Below are 19,227 nucleotides of genomic sequence, written 5' to 3'. Positions count from 1 at the left end.
ACTAGTGGGCGTTTCAGGATTCCAGGTGGGCAGTAGGGGGTTCTACGCCACATGTTACTGCAGCACTGGTGGGTGGTAAGGAAATTTTACCATCAAGAAAAATGCATTAGTGGGCATTAGGTATAAAAAGGTTGACTACCCCTGTGTTAGAGAATGTCAGGAGCGAGCCAGCAATAAATCACACGGAGTAAGTGGCGTTAACTCTTTAACAGCAGAAACAAGGCCATCTCCGGAGTGCCAGGCCTAAGGAGCACAACAACTCTTCTTGGTAGGTCTTTCCCCCATGAGGCAGTTGTAGAGAGGGAAGGCCTTCCCATAGCTGCCTAAGACTCCTGCTCTCCTGGGTCCTTCCCAAGCAATATGAGACTCCACCAGCACACCTGTCTCTGCTCCTCTCACTTCACACCTCTCTTGGTCCTGGGAGAACAGGGCGAAGGGGAGCTTTTCACAGCGGAAGGGGGAGACGCCCTGGCTTCTTCACCAGCCTGACTCAGCTCTGCCTCTTGGCCTCCCTCCTCTTCTGCTTCAGCTTCTGCCTCTGATTTTGGACTGCTCTCTGCCACAACCTCTTCCTGCTCACTAAACCCTGTTACCTCTTCAGCTTCCCAGGCTCTGAGCCTTCTTCCCGGGAGAGCCTCCCACCATTCACTTACATCCAGCAGGTCCACGACATTGAAGGGGAGATGAGAGCTAGGCACGTAGCTGCTGGTTTCTTGGCGGCAGCCACACGCATCTCATGACACCTTGCTTCACCCTGCACACTTTGTTCTGGTGTGGGAAGAAGGGCTCGGTGCTCCAGCACTGGAAATAGTAATAGAGTGCATCTCAGCGCTTGGAGCATGCCTCTCCCTTGCCACCGAGTCAGCACAGTCATTCACGATATACAGTGGTGCCTCGCAAGACGAAATTAATTCGTTCCGCGAGTTTTGTCGTCTTGCGATTTTTTTCGTCTTGCGAAGCACGGTGTCGGGAAAGTTTTGGAAAAGCTTCAAAAATCACCAAAAACCTCAAAAAAGGCCACCACACCGCGTTCTATGAGTTGCTCCTCGAAGTCAAGTCGCAACTGTATTAACGGTGTTAAGAAAAAGGAAACAAACTTGCAAGACGTTTCCGTCTTGCGAAGCAAGCCCATAGGGAAAATCGTCTTGCAAAGCAGCTCAGAAAACCAAAAACCCTTTCGTCTAGTGAGTTTTTTGTCTTGCGAGGCATTCGTCTTGCGAGGTACCACTGTAATTGAGATTGCAGGTCAGAAATCACATCCAGCTGGCTTCCTCCCCAGCCTCTTCTTTTGGAAATGAAGGACTGGTCATTTCTTGCTGGTGGTAGTAGCTGCTATCCAGGAGGGCAGTTCCTCAGCTGTGAAGTAGCAAGTGTTCCCATCCCTAAGGACTAATCCAGAAAAGGACATTTCTTGCTAACGTAAGGGGAGGTTCAGAACGGGTCCAGTCTGGGCGGTGAGGTATCGCCCATTGGTTTGTCCCTTCCTCCTTTTGTCCATTATAAGCAAGCACCTGTTCCTTCTTCCCTCCCAAGAAGCTGGACTCTGCTCACGCAGCTGAACCGAAACCTCTGAAAATGTCGTGCCACAAACTCATTGCTGTCCAGTGAGGCATTGGCAATTTGTGCCTCAAATCAAAACGTTTGCTCTCATTTGTGTTTTGGAGGGGCATGTGCTGTTGTGGATTTGGCTTCGGCAGAATATATAATTGCAGCATTATTTATGGCCTGGGACTCAGGTGGCGCTGTGGTCTAAACCACAGAGCCTAGGGCAGGGGTAGGCAGCCTAAGGCCCGGGACTGGATGCGGCCCAATCAACATCTCAATCCGGCCCGTGGACGGTCCAGGAATCAGTGTGTTTTTACATGAGTAGAATGTGTCCTTTTATTTAAAATGCATCTCTGGGTTATTTGTGGGGCATAGGAATTCGTTCATTTCCCCCTCCCCCTCCCCAAAAAATAGTCTGGCCCACCACATGGTCTGAGGGACGGTGGAGCAGCCCATGGCTGAAAAAGGTTGCTGACCCCTGGCCTAGGGCTTGCCGATCAGAAGGTCAGCGGTTCGAATCCCCGCAACGGGGTGAGCTCCCGTTGCTCGGTACTAGCAGTTTGAAAGCACGCCAGTGCAAGTAGATAAATAGGTACTGCTCTAGCGGGAAGGTAAATGGCGCTTCCGTGTGCTGCTCTGGTTCGCCAGAAGTGGCTTAGTCATGCTGGCCATATGACCTGGAAAGCTCGGCCAGTAAAGCGAGATGAGCGCCGCAACCCCATGGTTGTCTGTAACTGGACTTAACAGTCAGGGGTCCCTTTACCTTTGATTTATGGCCTCTGCTGCGCTGGTATCCTGGCACCACTTCTACAAGGTGGGGGAATTTGCTTCAGGCTACCTATTCTAAACAGAAGGGATGTTAGTTCCCTGGCTTCCAGTCCACGGCCCCAAGGAATTTCCTGCATGGCACTTTGAAAGTACAAAGCAATATATGGCATCTGTTTATAATTGCCACCACAGCCAATGTTTGATATAGAACCTAGGTGCCAAATGGCTCCTTAAACCCAGGTTACAAAATGGAATGTCTAGTTGCCGTTTGGGGCAAGTCTTATTTTTCAAATGATGGGCTGACTGTGGTTGATTCTCAGTTAAACAACTGGCTGGTTCAAATGACAACCTTGAGCTGGGTTAGGAACTTTGAGAACTTAAGGAGGAAAAGTGACTTGGTCCAGGGACAGTCCACACACACATATATATAGGCCTATTCCGACCTATTACGCGGGTGGCGCAGTGGGTAAAACCTCAGTGCCTAGGACTTGCCGATCGCATGGTCGGCGGTTCGAATCCCCGCGGCGGGGTGAGCTCCCGTCTTTCGGTCCCAGCTCCTGCCCACCTAGCAGTTCGAAAGCACCCCTAAGTGCAAGTAGATAAATAGGTACCGCTTTATAGCGGGAAGGTAAACGGCGTTCCGTGTGCTGCGCTGGTGCCGGCTCGCCAGAGCAGCTTCGTCACGCTGGCCACGTGACCCGGAAGTGTCTCCGGACAGCGCTGGTCCCCGGCCTCTTAAGTGAGATGGGCGCACAACCCTAGAGTCGGACACGACTGGCCCGTACGGGCAGGGGTACCTTATTCCGACCTCTTTTTCTTAATAGTGACCTGGACCATTCATAACATAGGAATATTCTTCAGAACTGTGTGCAGGGCAGTGGGGTGGGTTAAGTGAAGACGAACTACTACAGTTTACTAGAATGTTATTGTCTGCTCCTGCTCCGGCTGCACAGAAAAAGCATTTTGGTTCCAGAAATCCATTCTGATTGAGCAGATAAAATATAACTGATAGAATTCTACAGGGTGGGGTATTCATGTGTGAAAACAGTCCTGATCCAATGATCCCCAGATGTCTGGGGATCCAGGCATCTTGACTTGGTTGTTAGTAGCCAATAGCCAGGTGTCAAATGTGCCTGGCACCTGGCTAATTTTGAACACTGCTCACAGCCCTCTAAGACCAGTTGTTGTTTTCCATTTTACAGAGGGGAACTGGGAAGCTATAATTTGCCCTTGGACACCCAATGGGAAACGATGACGGAATTGGGACTTGGAAATAGATATTCAGGAAAGCCAACTGTCTATCAGGACTTTGGAGACTCTTAGACAGGGAGAGGGATAGTTTTGTTGCGTGGCGATCCTTACCTTATTACCCTTGGTCTGCTTTGGTGGTCAAACGCCAGTTGCTAGACCCTCGATCTTTTCCTAAGTTCTGGGGTCAACAATGCTTTTTTATTCCCGTCTCCTGGATTCCTCCTCTGCTGGGCTATGAAACTTGAAGCAATTGTAGCTGGAGGGAAAGCAACCTTTGGAAAACACTTTGGCAAGTAAAGGGGTTAAGCCTTCTGCGCGCACGTTACTTCTGCAAATGTGGTTTTTTTAGAAACTGTGTGTAGTTCTGTCTATTTATTTATTTTTTTAAAGGTGTTGCCTCATTTTGCAGGTTGAGAACCTTCTGGGCCTCCAAACTGGATAGAATTTTTTTGTTTATTGTATTTTTTTATGTTGGGAACCTCCCTGAAATCTACGAATAAAAGGTGGCATACAAATTAATTAAATAAATCTAAATTAGGAGGGCATTCAGGTATGCACGCACCCCAGGAAAGTTGAAATGAACCGGGAGGGTGAATGCTTGACGAAACCGCATACAAAAGGACTTAAATGCACATGCTTCCCAAATCTGATAGACACTCTTTTAAACAGTTTCTTAATTATGAGTTGAGGAGCTTTAAAACAACCGTGATATAAAACCAGGGTGTGTAGAGTTGTGCATGGGTCACTTACCATCTACTGGAAACCATTTATCATTCAGTCCTGCAAATTTGAAATTTCCAGATTTTAATTTCAAAAAACGTGTCGGATCTGTGTGGAATTCTGTTTCAGCTGTTAAGGGAAAAGCCCTCAAAGTTAAAAGGCCGAATGCTATGTATAATCTCAAGCTAATGTTATGTGTGTTTCTTACACAGGCTCAACATACTATGACAATGTGCGCCCCCTTGCCTATCCTGACTCGGATGCTGTTCTCATCTGCTTTGACATTAGCCGCCCAGAGACCTTGGACAGCGTCCTTAAAAAGGTGAGCCAGCTAGAATGGGCTGGGGAGTTTGGGATGGGGCAGGGGATGATCTTTCAGTCTGGGGAGAGCTGACATCTTGGAAGATACAGCGGGACTCCAGAATCACAGTTGTGCTACAGGCTCTAAGCTGGCTTTGAAGACACTCGAACTCAGGACGCACGGGAGAAACGTGCTAAGAGGAAGGCATGCTTGGCAAATCCACACCGTGATCAACTCCCGTCTGGAAACCAATGTCCCCACTGTGGAAGGAGTTGTGGATCCAGAATTGGCCTCCACAGTCACCTATGGACTCATTGTTAAAACCGTGTTTATGGAAGACAATCTTACTCAGCTACAAGGGATCACCAAAGAAGAAGAAGAGGCAGCTCTAAGCTTTGGTTTCTGACATAGTTTCCCTTCCGGAGCTTGCATTCTGGGAATTTGGGGATGGGACTCCAGGGGAAAGACTCTAGTCCTCATGCCTAGAATATCTCTGACAACTCGCCGGCAAATGCTGCTATCCAGGGAGCGCTGTCCACGTGCGAAAACAGGAGACTGCAAATGGAACAGCCATGCTGTTCTTCTCACATCTATTTGCGGAATATTCTGTGCCAGCTGTGGATTATGGCCAGCATAACCGAAAGCCCCCAATGTGCCTGGCAACATTGCATATTTAGCTTCTTCGTTCTTTAAATCAGAACGGCTGGAGCCAAGAGCTGTTTCTGTTACGTGACACTGTGGGTGAGGCTTTAACTTTATATCATTTTAGTTAAAAGTTCCCAGAAGTCGATGCCTCAGGACTTGGGACCCACCTAGTCCCAACTGCATGCTCAGTGACTTCTGGGTGGGGGGAAAACTAAGAGGGTTTTGAAATAGGCTATCTCTGCACATTCTGGAAAATTGTTCCTGTTCCCATCTATACCCTGCGCTGCTCACCTTCGGTTTGTCTCTGCAGAAACCCTCCCAGAGGCTTTGAGGGGAACGCGTGGAGGGTTTTTTGAAGCTTAAAACAAATGGGTGTCCCATAGGACTTCTTTTCCGAACAGCTTTCTTCTTCCCTCCAGTGAACACTGCACAGGCTTGTGTGGCAGAAATTGCTCCTCAGGTGCTGCGAAGCAGAAATCCGGGGGTGTAGCTTTTTGATACTGATATAAATATGGGAGGTTTTGAAAGCGGAGTGTTGTGCCCCCAGGCTGAAATGTGAATGTGTCGGGGGGGGGGGGAGCCCTCGTAATTGCTGCCTGTTGGGTGCAAAACTGGAGTTGGCTGCAAAATAGGAACCGGCTTTTGATTTCCCACTGAGCTTTGGCTCCACACAGCTTGTAAGGCCAGAGGGGAAGGGAAGCCATTTGACGCTCTTTGAATAAACAACTTTGTAGAGACTTGATTTCTACTGAGCTGAGGCTCGGTGGAGACACCAAGGTGACCCAAATTCAGTGCCAGAAATCTGTACGAACAATGCAAATAATCCTGAATTTTCCTATTTGTGCTTCTGTTATTTGCTGGTAGGAAAAAACCCCTCCAAAGATTTATTCAAGGCTGTGTAGCAGTCCCCATCACTGACGGAACCCTTCTCAGCCCAGCCCCATAACACTGGAGACTTTCCCATACTTTGAAGTGTTTTCAGCCTCGCGGGCTAGAAACTTGCTTTTATAGCTGATGTTTGAAGCAGAGATTCTTGGAATACTGAAGTACGTTGGCCAATACCAATTTCTGTTCCTGGGGTGGTGCGAGAATAAAGTCATGGAACGGGCACAGCAGCGAAAAGAAAAGGAAGCCTTGGAGTATATGCAGAGAGCAGAGCCATCATCACTGAGCAAAATAAGCCAGACTCTACCAATATATTATTTAGATGCCCAAGCAGCCAGGCATTGTGCAAAAACTGTTGAAAGAGAACATGTCGCAACCTGAAAGCTTTACAATAGAAATCTTCAGCTTGTAATCTAAATTTTGCAAAGGGGTAGTGTATCATTTTTATGTGCTGAATATCAGCAAGCAACGCCCTTTCCTTTCCTGGAACGCTGGTTTTCAGTATTGTTGCTGATTTATGGAATGTGGCACCGCATGAAAAAACATTACCGGCTGTATTTTGCTGCTCGTCTAAATAGCAACAAGTGTTGCGGCGGAGAGCGCTTTTAAAAAATAGCAAATGGAAAAGGCCAGAAGCATAATGGAGGTGAGAGGTTTCGGGGACTGGCTGGACCGAAGAGGAGTGGTGGGAGCCCCAAGGGAAACCCCAGAGGAGGAAGGATCAGAGCCCGGGGATTGGTGGTGGGACACTGAGGAGAGGTCAGAGAGAGAACTGGATGCTGAAGGGGCAACAGGGTTTAGTGAGCAGGGAGAGCCGGTGACAGGGAGCAGTTCAGACTCAGAGGATGAAGCAGAGGAGGGGGGTTCAAGAGGCTGCTGAAGAATCCATGGAGTCTCCCTCTTCAGCTGCGACAAGGTCACCTCCCTGCTGGTCTCCAAGAACGCGCAGGATAATAAGAGCAGAACAGAGGCCAGAGGTGCACAGACACAGTTTGAGACTGCTTGGGAAACATCTGGGAGAGGAGGAGCCTTAGACGGGGTGGAAGGCAGGGGCCTTCAGTTCTGGCAACTGCTCCATAGGGACAAGACCTGCTGAGAAATGTTACTGAATTGTATGCCGTTTCCTTGAATAGAGAGTTAACTTCATTGACAACGGAGCCTTGCATCTCTCGTGCTGACCTGAGTCTGACTCCAGCCCTGACAGCAGGTGATTGAGCCAGTTTTTTCTAACCCCGCTGTTCTTTATTTCCCGATTTTGTTCCCCCGCAGTGGCAGGGAGAGACGCAGGAGTTCTGCCCCAGCGCCAAGGTGGTTCTGGTGGGCTGCAAACTGGACATGCGCACCGACTTGAACACTTTACGGGAACTTTCCAAACAGCGCCTTATCCCTGTCACACATGAGCAGGTATGTTGTCGTCGTCATTGTAGTTTTCCTTAGAGCCTGGGCTCACCGTGCGTAACTCAGTGTTAGGCCTCAGTTTCAAGATACGTTAATAAAAACGGAGACTGGCTCTGAGCAGGCAAAAAGTGTATTTCAAGTAAGTGAGATAGGAAGTCCTTGGTGCCAGAAGATGTGGGTGTGAGGCAGGCTTGAGCCTGCCCACCTCCTGTAGCACCTCCGCTTTTAAAAACTTATCATTGGCCTTGAGATAATAATAATAATAATAATAATAATAATAATAATAATAATAATAATATGCCGCCCATCTGACTGGGTTACCGCAGACACTCTGAGTGGCTTCCAGTAAATTAAAACACAGTAAGACAGTACAAGGGACGTAGGTGGCGCTGTGGGTTAAACCACAGAGCCTAGGACTTGCCGATCAGATGGCTGGCGGTTCGAATCCCCGCGACGGGGTGAGCTCCCGTTGCTCGGTCCCTGTTCCTGCCCACCTAGCAGTTCGAAAGCACGTCAAAGTGCAAGTAGATAAATAGGTACTGCTCCAGCGGGAAGGTAAACGGCGTTTCCGGACGCTGCTCTGTTTCGCCAGAAGCGGCTTAGTCATGCTGGCCACATGACCCGGAAGCTGTACGCCGGCTCCCTCGGCCAATAAAGCGAGATGAGCACCGCAACCCCAGAGTCGGCCACGACTGGACCTAATGGTCAGGGGTCCCTTTACCTTTAAGACAGCACACATTAAAAACTTAGGGTTCAGAAGTCTGAAGGATGTATAGATTCTTGCACCTGACATGTGCAGGAGCCAAACGTATGTATTGCCCCAGTTGACTACAAGCACCCAGTGCATGCAAGCTATGTTTATCTTCTCTGGTTTATGCACTTGTGTGTGTGTGTGTGTGTGTGTGTGTGTGTGTGCGCGTGTGTGAACTCCCTACCCCCAGAAGTGTTTTCTGGCAGGAAATGAGTGGAAGGCAGCGGGGGGGGGGGACCGCAGGGCAGGTAATTGCAGGTGATGCGAGCTAACGAGCCAGCCCATGTTCTCAGGGCTGCTAATTAATCTGCAAAATGGGGGGGAATGCTTTCCCAAGCCATATATGGTCATGTTTTTAAAGAATTCCTCTCTATCCTATCTGTGCTGCAGCCCACCCTGTGGCCAATGAAATGAGCAGGACAGAAACCAAGGTGAATAAAACCTCAACCCTGTATGTTCAGAGGCAAGTGCTTCTGAAGTACAAGGCAGGAAGGGACAAAGTGCCAGAGGCAGCGCACTCTGCGATGCTCCTTTTGCACTTTTCCCGGGGGGGGGGCAGGGGACAGAGGGGAGCCGAATGGCAACTGAGAGCGTTAGTCTCTGCGTGCCAACCCAACAAGGCAAGTGCTTAACGTTGCTTTGCACTCCGGCACTCACAAACCCCAGCCTTTTTCTCACCCCTCGCTAGTTTTACACACCAGCCCTTCCTCCCTTGCTCGTTTTGTTATATATATATATATTAAAAGAAGCACTTTGCTCTCTTTCTACCTTCTAGGGAAAAAACTAAAATTAACTGCTAGCTGTGATGTTAAAGAAACACATGGAGTTAGCAGCGTCTAGGGAAGGTGGTGAGCTGAAAGCATCTGGTGGGGGCTCCATATTAGTGCTAGGAGTACGAATACTGTGGGGGGGGGGTTAGAGGACGGAAGGGAGCAGATCTTGGCAAAATCAAGGGGGAGGCTTTTGAAACCAAGGTGAGAGAGAGAGGGAAAAAGCAGAAGAATAAATATGGGGGCCAAATTCTGGCATAATGTTTTGGTGCTTTTCTCCCCACCCGCTCCACCCCCTTCCCCCCTGCACAGGGCAGCATTTTGGCCAGGCAGCTGGGTGCCGTGGCGTACGTGGAATGCTCTTCCAAGGTTTCGGAGAACAGCGTGCGGGACGTTTTCCACGTGACCACCCTGGCGTCCGTCAACCGCATCCACAAGCACCTCAAGCGCAGCAACTCAAAGCGAGGGCTGAAGCGGGCGGCACAGTTGCCCGCTCGGACGGACTTGTTGACTGACCCCGAGATCCGCAAAGACCGAGCCAAGAGCTGCTCGGTGATGTGAGAGGAGACGGAGGAGACCCCCTGAGGGGCCGAAGCAGAGCACTGCCTGTCTTGTTCATATCTCTTTGTACAGTATTTGGTCAGGGGGAGGTCTCTGCGCCGTTCCCCGGGATGTAGGCCCGAGGGAAAACAGGCAGTCTTCCCCCAGAAAAAAAACGTTTCTGCCTGAAGCCGCGAAATGCTATGCATACATTGACAACGTCTGGATGTGGGGCTAGTATTGCACAGGACACAGAAAATGCTCAGGTAGCGGATGACCTCCAAGGAAAAGGAGCGCATCACTGCGTGAGGCACAGATATCGGGGGTGGGGGTGGGTGGGCAGAAATCTTCTTATTCTCTTCAGAGCAATTATTTTGGAGCTAGCGTACGATCTGTAGGTTGCCCGGGCCACTGGCCTCTTTGTACAGCCATGGCGTGGGGCAGTCAAGCCATGCCTTTAGCATGTGTACATGTGTGTGCGTGCGTGTTTGTGAATTGTATGCGCAAGGCGAAGTGCGGGGCTAGCGCTCCCGCACGGGTCCGGTCGCGGAATAAAGAGCTGCGGATGGGTTGGCAGAAAAAAAGGTGGTCATTTGAGAAGACAAAATGGCGGCGGGTGTGGGTAGGGTGTGCATCGGTTTGGGAAAGGTGGGAGAAAGATGGTAGCGGAGGCTGGGGAGGGGCTGAAATGCTTTGTAGGGGAATGGTAAACAGAAGTGCATTTAAGGCCTTGGACCATGGGGTAGCGTCACTACTGAACAGGTGAGGCACGGCCAGGTAGGTGGCTGGCAGGACAGTTGGGGAGGTCAGGAGCTGTGTCGTCGGGAGCCATCTTTTCCTCACAGCATCCTCACAGTCACACCCTCTAGTGCCTTCAATTGTAGGCCATCCGTGCCTCTCTCATTTGCTTCGTATGATTCAAGAGATGGGAGAGGGACAACTGAACCTCTCAGAGCCACTCCAGGGTCACAGGAGGAGGCCATTTCCCCCCCTGTTGCTGTGCCTTCACCACTCTCTTGTTGTTTGAAATGCTTTTGACCACTGCATTGAGGCTGATGCCAAAGCAGAGTTTGGGTGGGAGTTTTTTCGTCATATTTTCCCTGGGGAAAAAGGGGGGGGGGAGAAGGAAGGACAGGTCCACTTCTGTGCCACGGGTAGTAAATTAACCAGGACATTGTTTTGGCAATTTATTGCTGCTGTTGGCTTCCAGTTCCGCGGCGCTGCATGGTTCTGGTTTGCGCCAAAGAGAAGTCATTCTTTCGTTTCTCCTCAAAGCGCATTTGCGTCCTTCCCACGTTGTATCTGGACGATGCTGCTTTGGGGCAGCGGGAACCCAGGCACGTTTATCGGGAGGTATGGAAATGCCGCCATGCAAATTCCCTCTTGAGAGGATTTGGAGAAATGGGCTTGATAGACAGGAGCGCAGCGTACGTGTGTGTCAAGAGGCCAGGAAGTATTGTCGCATTAGCATTCATTAAGGGCCCTGGCAGAGAGGGAGGTCGAGCCACGGATTGTTGCCAATGGACAAATCTGCAGTGATTGGAGGAGGAGAGGGAGAAAGCTGCTGACGTTTGGCCCTGGACCAGAGAAGGGAACAGAGGTGGCAGTGTGTGTCAAGCAACTTCTTCTTGCAAATCAAAATAATAACTCCATGCTCCCTAATATATCTGGAAATCCAGCATTGGGGTTGGGTACCGTTTTAGGTTCTTGATGGGTGTAAAGCTCGTTCTTCCTAAAACACAAAAGTCCCGATGTAAATTGCTGGAGAACTAAACAGGTTGGAGAGGTTGGAGAGGTTCAGGAGGCAACTTCCATAAACTTCCATAAATCGGCACCTCTGCTACTGTTTACTCCAGCTTAGAACAAAAGATAAGCCGCCGGTAAGCAAGCACCCCCTACTATACATCCATATATACCCATATACCCACTATGGTCCTCACCAGGAAAAATTACAAGGACCAAGGAATTCTGCCTAATTCACCACAGAGGCCGATGGAACGACGAAGGAGACAAAGTAAAATTACCAGCTACTTTCCCCAAAAAGACTCGAGCAAGAGAACTCAGAATGAGAGTATCCTAGATGTAGCTATGCCTTTGCCACTCACAGTGTTGGATTGGTCAACACAGCTAAAGGACTTGCAAACAAACAACAAGAGGACAAACCATCCAACAAATCTGGCCCAAGAACTTGCCATAGCAGAGAATGCTACAAAGGCTAACACAGCCAACACACCCGATGCCAATCCTCATTTGTCACCGCTGGAACTTGGAGGTAATCTTTCAACCCACTGGGTGAAAGCCAATGACTGTGGAATAGAAATGTGGGGTGATCATCTTCAGGAGCAGATATACCAGATCTCTAAGGATCTCCTTAACATTAAAAAATTTTTAGCGATAACAAACGGGCTGCTCCTGACCCTAGTGGATAACTTCAAACAACATGTGAGCGCTTCAGACCAGAATACAAATCCCTTAGCCAGCCCGGATCCACCACTCCCCAGCAAACCCCGGAGGAAAAAAGCTGAGCCTAAGATGAAGAAAAGCAAAAACATGAAAAACCCAAGGCGGCTTAAGACAACTCACCGTACCTGTAAAAAATATTGGCAGAAGCTCTTTAACCTTCTTCCATCCCTTTCTACAAGTGGAAAAAACAAATCCAAGTCGAGTGCCATCAAAGAGACACGTAAAGTAGATACACCCATAAAAGAATCTAAATCAAGTTCTGAAGAATCAACACCGAGCTGGGACAAAGGAACTGATCCATCTGCAGTCATATCGCCCCAGAGTCCTCTCATGGCCAGCACAGAATCAGTAGACAGAGGTGAGCAGGCGACCCAAACTATTGAGGGGAACCACTCCTCCCAAGTTCGACAGATGTTGTGTCCCAAAAGAGAATGGAGTTTAGTCCTAATCCCACAAAAGCTTGTCTTTGCTAATTACCCTAAACCGCCTAGATTTTATGCAGGGTTGGACCGTATAGACCACTTTTTGTCCATTATAAGTGGCATTTTACCGGGGGTAGTAAAAGCAACTGACATAGCCGCTATAGAGTATCTACATCAAGATGATTGCTCGGTACGAGCATTGATTACTTTTTTAGATCATAATCTGGCCAGTTTCATTTTTAGAGCTAAAAACCTATTCAAAAAAGAAAGAATAGTTCTGTTAAGAATATTTGAAAATAGAGCACCTGCAACCTCTCTGATAGGGCCCAAGAGCATAGGAGTGGAAGTTCACAAAAGGGAAAAAACCAACCACCAAAACCATCGAAATAGAAAGCATAAGCTCCAGCAGGATCATCCCCACCAAACAGCACCAAATGAAAAAAAGGAAGCCTCACATCCAACTGGCGTCGGGCCTCCCACGTGGGATAGTGAGGACTCCGTTTGGGAGGAAGAACTCTCGCTGATAAAGCGATTCTGGTCACTGCATTCTCCAGCTCAAACTGAGATCCTGAAAAGATTTGATTTACTTCGAAGCAGACTAGAAAAAAAGGATGATCAAGGTGAGACAATGAAGGACCCTTATGTGCAGCCCATATCTCCCAAATGTCTGGTGGATAAGAAGACAGTGGGAGGCACCTTTAAATGTGTAGACGTGGAATTACAATCAGAGCCCCCTGTGATGTACAATAAAGTAAGACCAAAGCAAGGTGTGAAACCTCAAAGCTCCTGGCACAGCTATCTTAAATTGTCTCCGAATGAATTAGCTTCCCCCCCAACTCCAAAATCTAGCCCCAAATCACCAAGAAAAGAGGATCACTACACTCTCTCCAAGCAGCCAGCCTCGAAAAGAACCAACGGGTGTGTTTTTTTAGACACCAAAGAATTGCTGGACATGGTGGTGACATAGATCCAGCTCCCCGAAGGGCCCGGGGCCTAAAAGTGCTGTCTTGGAATATCGCGGGTTGGCACGCCAAGAAAAATAATCAACAATTTTTGTGCTACCTTAAGCAATTTGACATCATCTTCTTCCAGGAGACATGGCAGAATGACCCTATATTTCTTAATGGGTATAACTGCCACTACCTGCCTGCCTCTCCATCTCAAAGGGGCGGCAGATCTAGTGGTGGCCTAGCTTGCTTCATTTCCACAGAGCTAGCGCACTCTCTAACAGCCCTACCCAGCTGCAATTCCTTAGCAACAGCCGCTCTACTTAGCTTCAAGAGAACTATTCTCTTGCTGGTCAATGTCTATATTCCCCCAGGCCAAAAAAAACCCGTTGTTAAGGCTACATGGGCTGAGCTAGAGGCGTTCTTAGAGCCTCTCGAATCTACTTACCCGTCTGCCCTGACTATTGTGTGTGGAGACTTCAATGCTCGTATAGGAACAGATGACAACAGTCTATACACTCATTTCAACCAATTTATGGACCCTGAAGAACAGACGGATATTGGCGCGACACGTCTGTCCAAAGATAGTAGAAGTAATTTCCCAGGTCTCTGCTTAGTGCAGGCTGCTAGACGGAGGGAACTGCTGATATTAAACGGCAATATAGAGGGGGACCGCCCCGGGGAATATACCCATTTCTCCAAGGCTGGGGGAAGTGTTATAGATTATATCTTAATCTCAAGATTTGCTCACAGCTTTATAAGGAAGTTTCAAGTGGGCCATAATACTCTGAGTGATCACCTACCTCTAATTTTAGAGCTTGCAGGTGGGCCTTTTGACTATTCTATTGCCGAGCCACAATATATACCTTCTGTAAATTTGGATATACCTGCCCCCAAAAGACTCAAATGGTCCCCAATATTGAATGAAAACCTAACCCTCCTTCTTCAGTCAGTGGAGTTAAAGCTTATTCGCTCCGCTATTGTATCAGGAAATTCAGCAGCTGCGATTATGGAACGCTTTAAATTACTCTTGGAAAGATTGAAACCCCATTTAACAACAGTGATACATAGCTCCGCTACAAAGAGGGCAAAGGACGGAGCTAGCTGGTTTGACCTGGAGTGCAGGCAAACAAGGAGACAAATGAGAACAGCCTACCGGAGATACAGGAAATCAGGGACTGCCCTCCTACTTAATGCTTATATTTATCTGAGACGGTCGTACAAACAATTATTAAGGAGAAAGAAACTGGAAGCTGAAAGAGCCGCATGGCACAGGTTGGTTAAGGCATCGCACGAGAAAGATACTACTTGCTTTTGGCGAACCATATCTGGTCTACTGGACCAGGAGCGTACTAATTCCATCTGTACAGTGGAACCAATGGAGTGGTTGCGCCATTTTCAATCTTTGTTCTATGACCAGGAAGCCCAACATTACAAACTATGCATTCAACTGGAGGACCTACCTCATTGGCCAGCAGTAACTGCGAAGGAAGTTGAGAATTTAATCGCACAACTAAAGAACAACAAGGCCCCAGGGAATGATTACATCCCTGCCGAACTTCTGAAGTCCAACATTGGCTGGTGGGCCCCCCTGCTGGCGTCTTTATTTTCTTGGATCGACTCAACGGGTTTACTTCCAGATGGTTGGACTGAGGCAATAATTATCCCAATCTATAAAAAAGGACCCATGACAGATCCGGCGAGTTATAGACCAATCAGCCTTCTGCCTATACCCAGCAAACTATATGCCAAACATCTTTATACCAAGCTAACTAGCTGGCTGGAAACTGAAGCTATTCTAGCGGAAGAGCAAGCGGGTTTCAGGCAAGGCAGATCCACCATAGACCATTGCTTCACCCTAGCCTATTTAATTGACAAATATGCCAAAAAATCCCGTGGGGTGTTATATGCAGCCTTTATCGATCTAAAGGCTGCTTTCGATTCAATTCCACGTGTAAGACTCTGGGACAAATTGAGCACCTCTAGCATAGACAAAAGACTATTATTTCTGATCAGCTGTTTATACAAAGACACGGTGCTGCATGTAAGAACTTCGTTAAATGGCCATCTTATAGGACCAGTTCCTGTCAGTAAGGGGGTCAAGCAAGGTTGCATCCTGGCCCCAGTTCTATTCAACATCTACATCAATGATATGGTTAACTGTTTGTCATCTCCGGACTTCCACGCCCCCAAACTGGCTGACAAAGCAATATCAGTGCTTTTGTACGCTGACGATGCGATACTCCTATCCCGAACAAGAATAGGTTTAAATAGGCTCATAGGTGAATTCTCAGCATACTGTAGAAGAGAGCAACTTGCAATAAACTATCAGAAAACCAAAATCATGGTTTTTGCAAGGAAACACAGACAGTACAGCTGGAGGATGGATAACCAGACAATTGAACAAGTCAAAGCCTTCAAATATCTGGGTATCGTTTTCCAGTCGACCGGGTCCTGGGATGTCCATCAAAAATGTGCCAAAGAAAAAGCTGCTCAAAGCATCAAGATGCTGTCCCGCTTCTTCTACACGAAGGGGGGCAGATACATCCCAGCAGCCCTTGAAGTTTTCCAAGCAAAACCTTTGGCGCAGTTACTGTACGGGGCGCAAATCTGGACAGGGATCCATTGCTCCAGTCTTGAAACTGTCCAGTCCAAATTTCTAAGGCAGATACTCGGTGTCCCCTCCTGTGTTCCAAACGCAGCATTACGACTCGAGGCCTGCCTTCCATCTGTGGAAACTCGGACCTGGCAGAGAACATTTAATTATTGGCTTCGTCTTAATCTGAATCCTCCTGGTCTACTGCCGCTAGTAATGCAAGACCCTCACAAAAGCAAGTGGTTTAAAACTGTGCATCACAAACTCCTTACATGCGGTCTGCACTCACAGTCCCTACTATCAATGGGCCTCATTAAAGCAAAGAGTCTAATAGGCCAGCGCCTGAAAGACATTGAACGACAAAACAACCTGACTATCTTAAAGAAACTGTGCCCATGGTATACCTACTTTCCCCCTTCTCATTTTGACTCTCCAGCCTCATATTTGTCTAAACTAACCATCCCAAAATACAGACGTGCCTTTACATTGGCTAGATGGGATGTTCTTCCCTCTGCTGTACTCGAAGGTCGTTACCAAAAGACTCCATTTGAAAAACGACTCTGCCCATGTGGAGATGGTAACACGGAAACAGTGTCCCACGTCCTTCTTTCTTGCCCCCTTTACAAAGACCTAAGGAATGAGATTATTACTCCACTCATTCTCTCCAACCCCGGCCGTTCACCTGACATTACACTGTATTTTCTATTATCTGATACGGATAGTCAGATAACAGAGAAGGTCGCGAGGTACATCGAGAGAGCTGCGAAATTGAGGGCCACCATCTGAGTGACAGACCTGTTCACCCGACGGACCTCCTTTTGCCTGTTCTTTTCTTCCTTTTATCCCTATTCTCACTTTTAACTCTTGTACAGCTGTGGCCTGTTGGCTTTGCTAATAAAGTTTTGATTTGATTTGATTATCTGGAAATCCAGCATTGGGGTTGGGTACCGTTTTAGGTTCTTGATGGGTGTAAAGCTCGTTCTTCCTAAAACACAAACCAATTTAATTTTCACCGCCACCATTAACTTTTTCCACCCTCTGGTGCCATCGAAGGACTTTTCTCTGGATCAAATGCATGCAAAACTCTAAGGGGATGTGGTGTCTCTGGGGTCCAAGCCTGCCTGCAAAGTGTGATTTGGTTGCGTGGGAAACCACCTCTGCATATGGTCAGGTGTTCTAGGACTAAGAAAAAATAAAACAAAATCTGGAGCGGTCATGTGCTTCTAACTAAGGGGAGCAAAGGGATTTTGGGGACAGACCCCCCGAGTTGAGCAAATGTCTTGTAGGCTGATCTCATACTCTCCAACATTTCTCTGATGAAATTAGGGGAAACACTGAACATTTTTTTAAAAAAACTTCTCTATACAGGGCTGCCTTCAGATGTCTTCTAAAGTTTGCCTAGTTACTTATCTCCTTGGCTTTGGGGTCGCATAACTCCATACCCTCCAACATTTCTCCGGCGGAAATGAGGATGTTCTAAAGAAAAGTGGGACATTCTGGGATCAAATCAGAAACCGGGACAGCTTCTGTAAATCCCTGGAAAATGGGGGCAGTTGGAGGGTCTGTGATCTACCATGGCAGCACCCACTGAGATCAGAGAGTGGCTAGCCTATGACCCTCCAGATGTTTTTGGGTACATGGCAGAATTCAGGCCACAAACTTGCCAACCCTGCTTATAGATCTTGGTTTGAGCTAGGCCTCGGGTGTATCTCTGCATATGACGAAGAAGGGAGGTCTCCATTTTCTACCTCTCTTCTGAGCAGCCAGTGCCTTGTCCACACACACACTTCAGGACTCTTGAGATTGCAGAGGCTGCTTTCTACTCTTGGTAGCCAACTCTTCTCGGTGGCTTCTCCCTTTCGAGTTAGCGGGCTGTGTGCCGCAGTTGCTCTGGCACCGAGGGATCTATTCACAGGCAGGATTAGCCGAGGCTGCCCATTCATCCTCTCTGCCAAAATGAAATAAAAAAGGCACAATTGTTAACTGCGCTGGGTTTGAGGACAGCGGCTCCATTGTCCTGGCTGGGCAGCAGCTGCTGTTCCCTTCCAGCCTCTGCTTGGTCTGGGATTTCGACATGGGGTTATCTCAGGCCACGGTCGCCCATGAGGCCCAAACCCCACACATCCAGGCCTTCATTGGTAAAAAGTGCATGCGTGTGTATGCGCAAGAGAGGGGAGGGTATCCGGATGGAAGATATGGAACCTTTTATCCCCATATATTTTGCCAGAATCGAGAATCTACAGAAGGAAGGAAACCACAACGATCACCGAAAGATTTTGAATTTGATAGGAATAATAATAATAAATTTTCGGGCTGAGGTGTTTAATTCCGTTTCTCTTCCTCCTCCCCGACCCCCCCCCCCCCCGCTCACTCCCACATCCCCAAATGCAAAATGTTTGGGCTAATTTGGCAGTTAGCAAGTTTTGTTTTGCGTGAGGGACAAAAGTCGGTCAGTCGCTTAGCATGACCTGCCCGCTAAGCCAAATAATTCCTTGGAGCTGAGGTATTTTGCCGTCAGCGTGTGATTATTATTAGGCTTCTAATACATAAATTGCCTCCCCTGATGAGATGAAAACCTTATTAAGAGAACAATTCTTCCTCACAGAGTTGTGTTTTTCCTCCTCTCCCTCCTCAATAGCTCCTTTTGCTGCTCCATATTCGGTCTGCACTGGGAGGCATGGATGCTGAAGGAGATGTTTGCCAAATATTCAGGGTTGATGTTGTTTTTTGTCACTAGATTTCTGGATGCCATTCCTTTGTCCGGTGTGTTCAGCTGTGTTTTGTAATGCAGGGCCCTGGCGCAAGGGCCCTTTAAGAAGCCGGAGTGCCTCTGAGCATGGGCAAATGTACCTATGATTGTGTGCTAGGGGTTCTGGAAGGTTCCTGTCCTGAATAAAATAATAATGGCTGCCTTTCTTCTCCTTGCCCATGGCTGATAATGAACTATTAAGTGATGGGCACCTTGGAAGTTAAGAGTAATACATTGCTGCAGTGATTTTTCCTGTCAGGAATGGGAGCCTTCATAATTTATTAATCCTATTTTTAGCATAATAGTTCTGACCATAAATGAACCTCACTAAAGCAAATTTTCGAGGTCTTTATTAATCATTAAATAGCATCCTCTCAGTAAATTGCTTGAATAAAAGCTTCATAAACGCCCAAATTAACTAGCAATGGGGCCCTGGGCATGGGTTGAAATTCAAAGGCCCCTTTTTGCAAACAAAA

General features: G+C 47.9%; 1 protein-coding gene across 1 annotated transcript in view; it reads left to right on the top strand.

Moving 5' to 3' along the window:
• RND2 (Rho family GTPase 2) overlaps positions 1–18,918 on the top strand; it is a 53,609-nt gene extending 34,691 nt beyond the window's left edge. The window contains exons 3-6 of the mRNA XM_083470295.1: positions 4,497–4,606; positions 7,385–7,519; positions 9,347–11,277; positions 16,959–18,918. Of these exons, the coding sequence (XP_083326421.1) occupies positions 4,497–4,606; positions 7,385–7,519; positions 9,347–9,595 (494 nt within the window). The 3' untranslated portion in view covers positions 9,596–11,277; positions 16,959–18,918. The remainder of the gene's footprint in view (positions 1–4,496; positions 4,607–7,384; positions 7,520–9,346; positions 11,278–16,958) is intronic.
• The last annotated feature ends 309 nt before the right edge of the window (positions 18,919–19,227 follow it).

Source organism: Podarcis liolepis, assembly GCF_965112155.1.
Source record: "Podarcis liolepis genome assembly, chromosome: 13".
Lineage (NCBI taxonomy): Eukaryota > Metazoa > Chordata > Lepidosauria > Squamata > Lacertidae > Podarcis > Podarcis liolepis.
The sequence above is the reverse complement of the archived record's forward strand: the minus strand, read 5'-3'. Positions and strand labels throughout refer to the sequence as shown.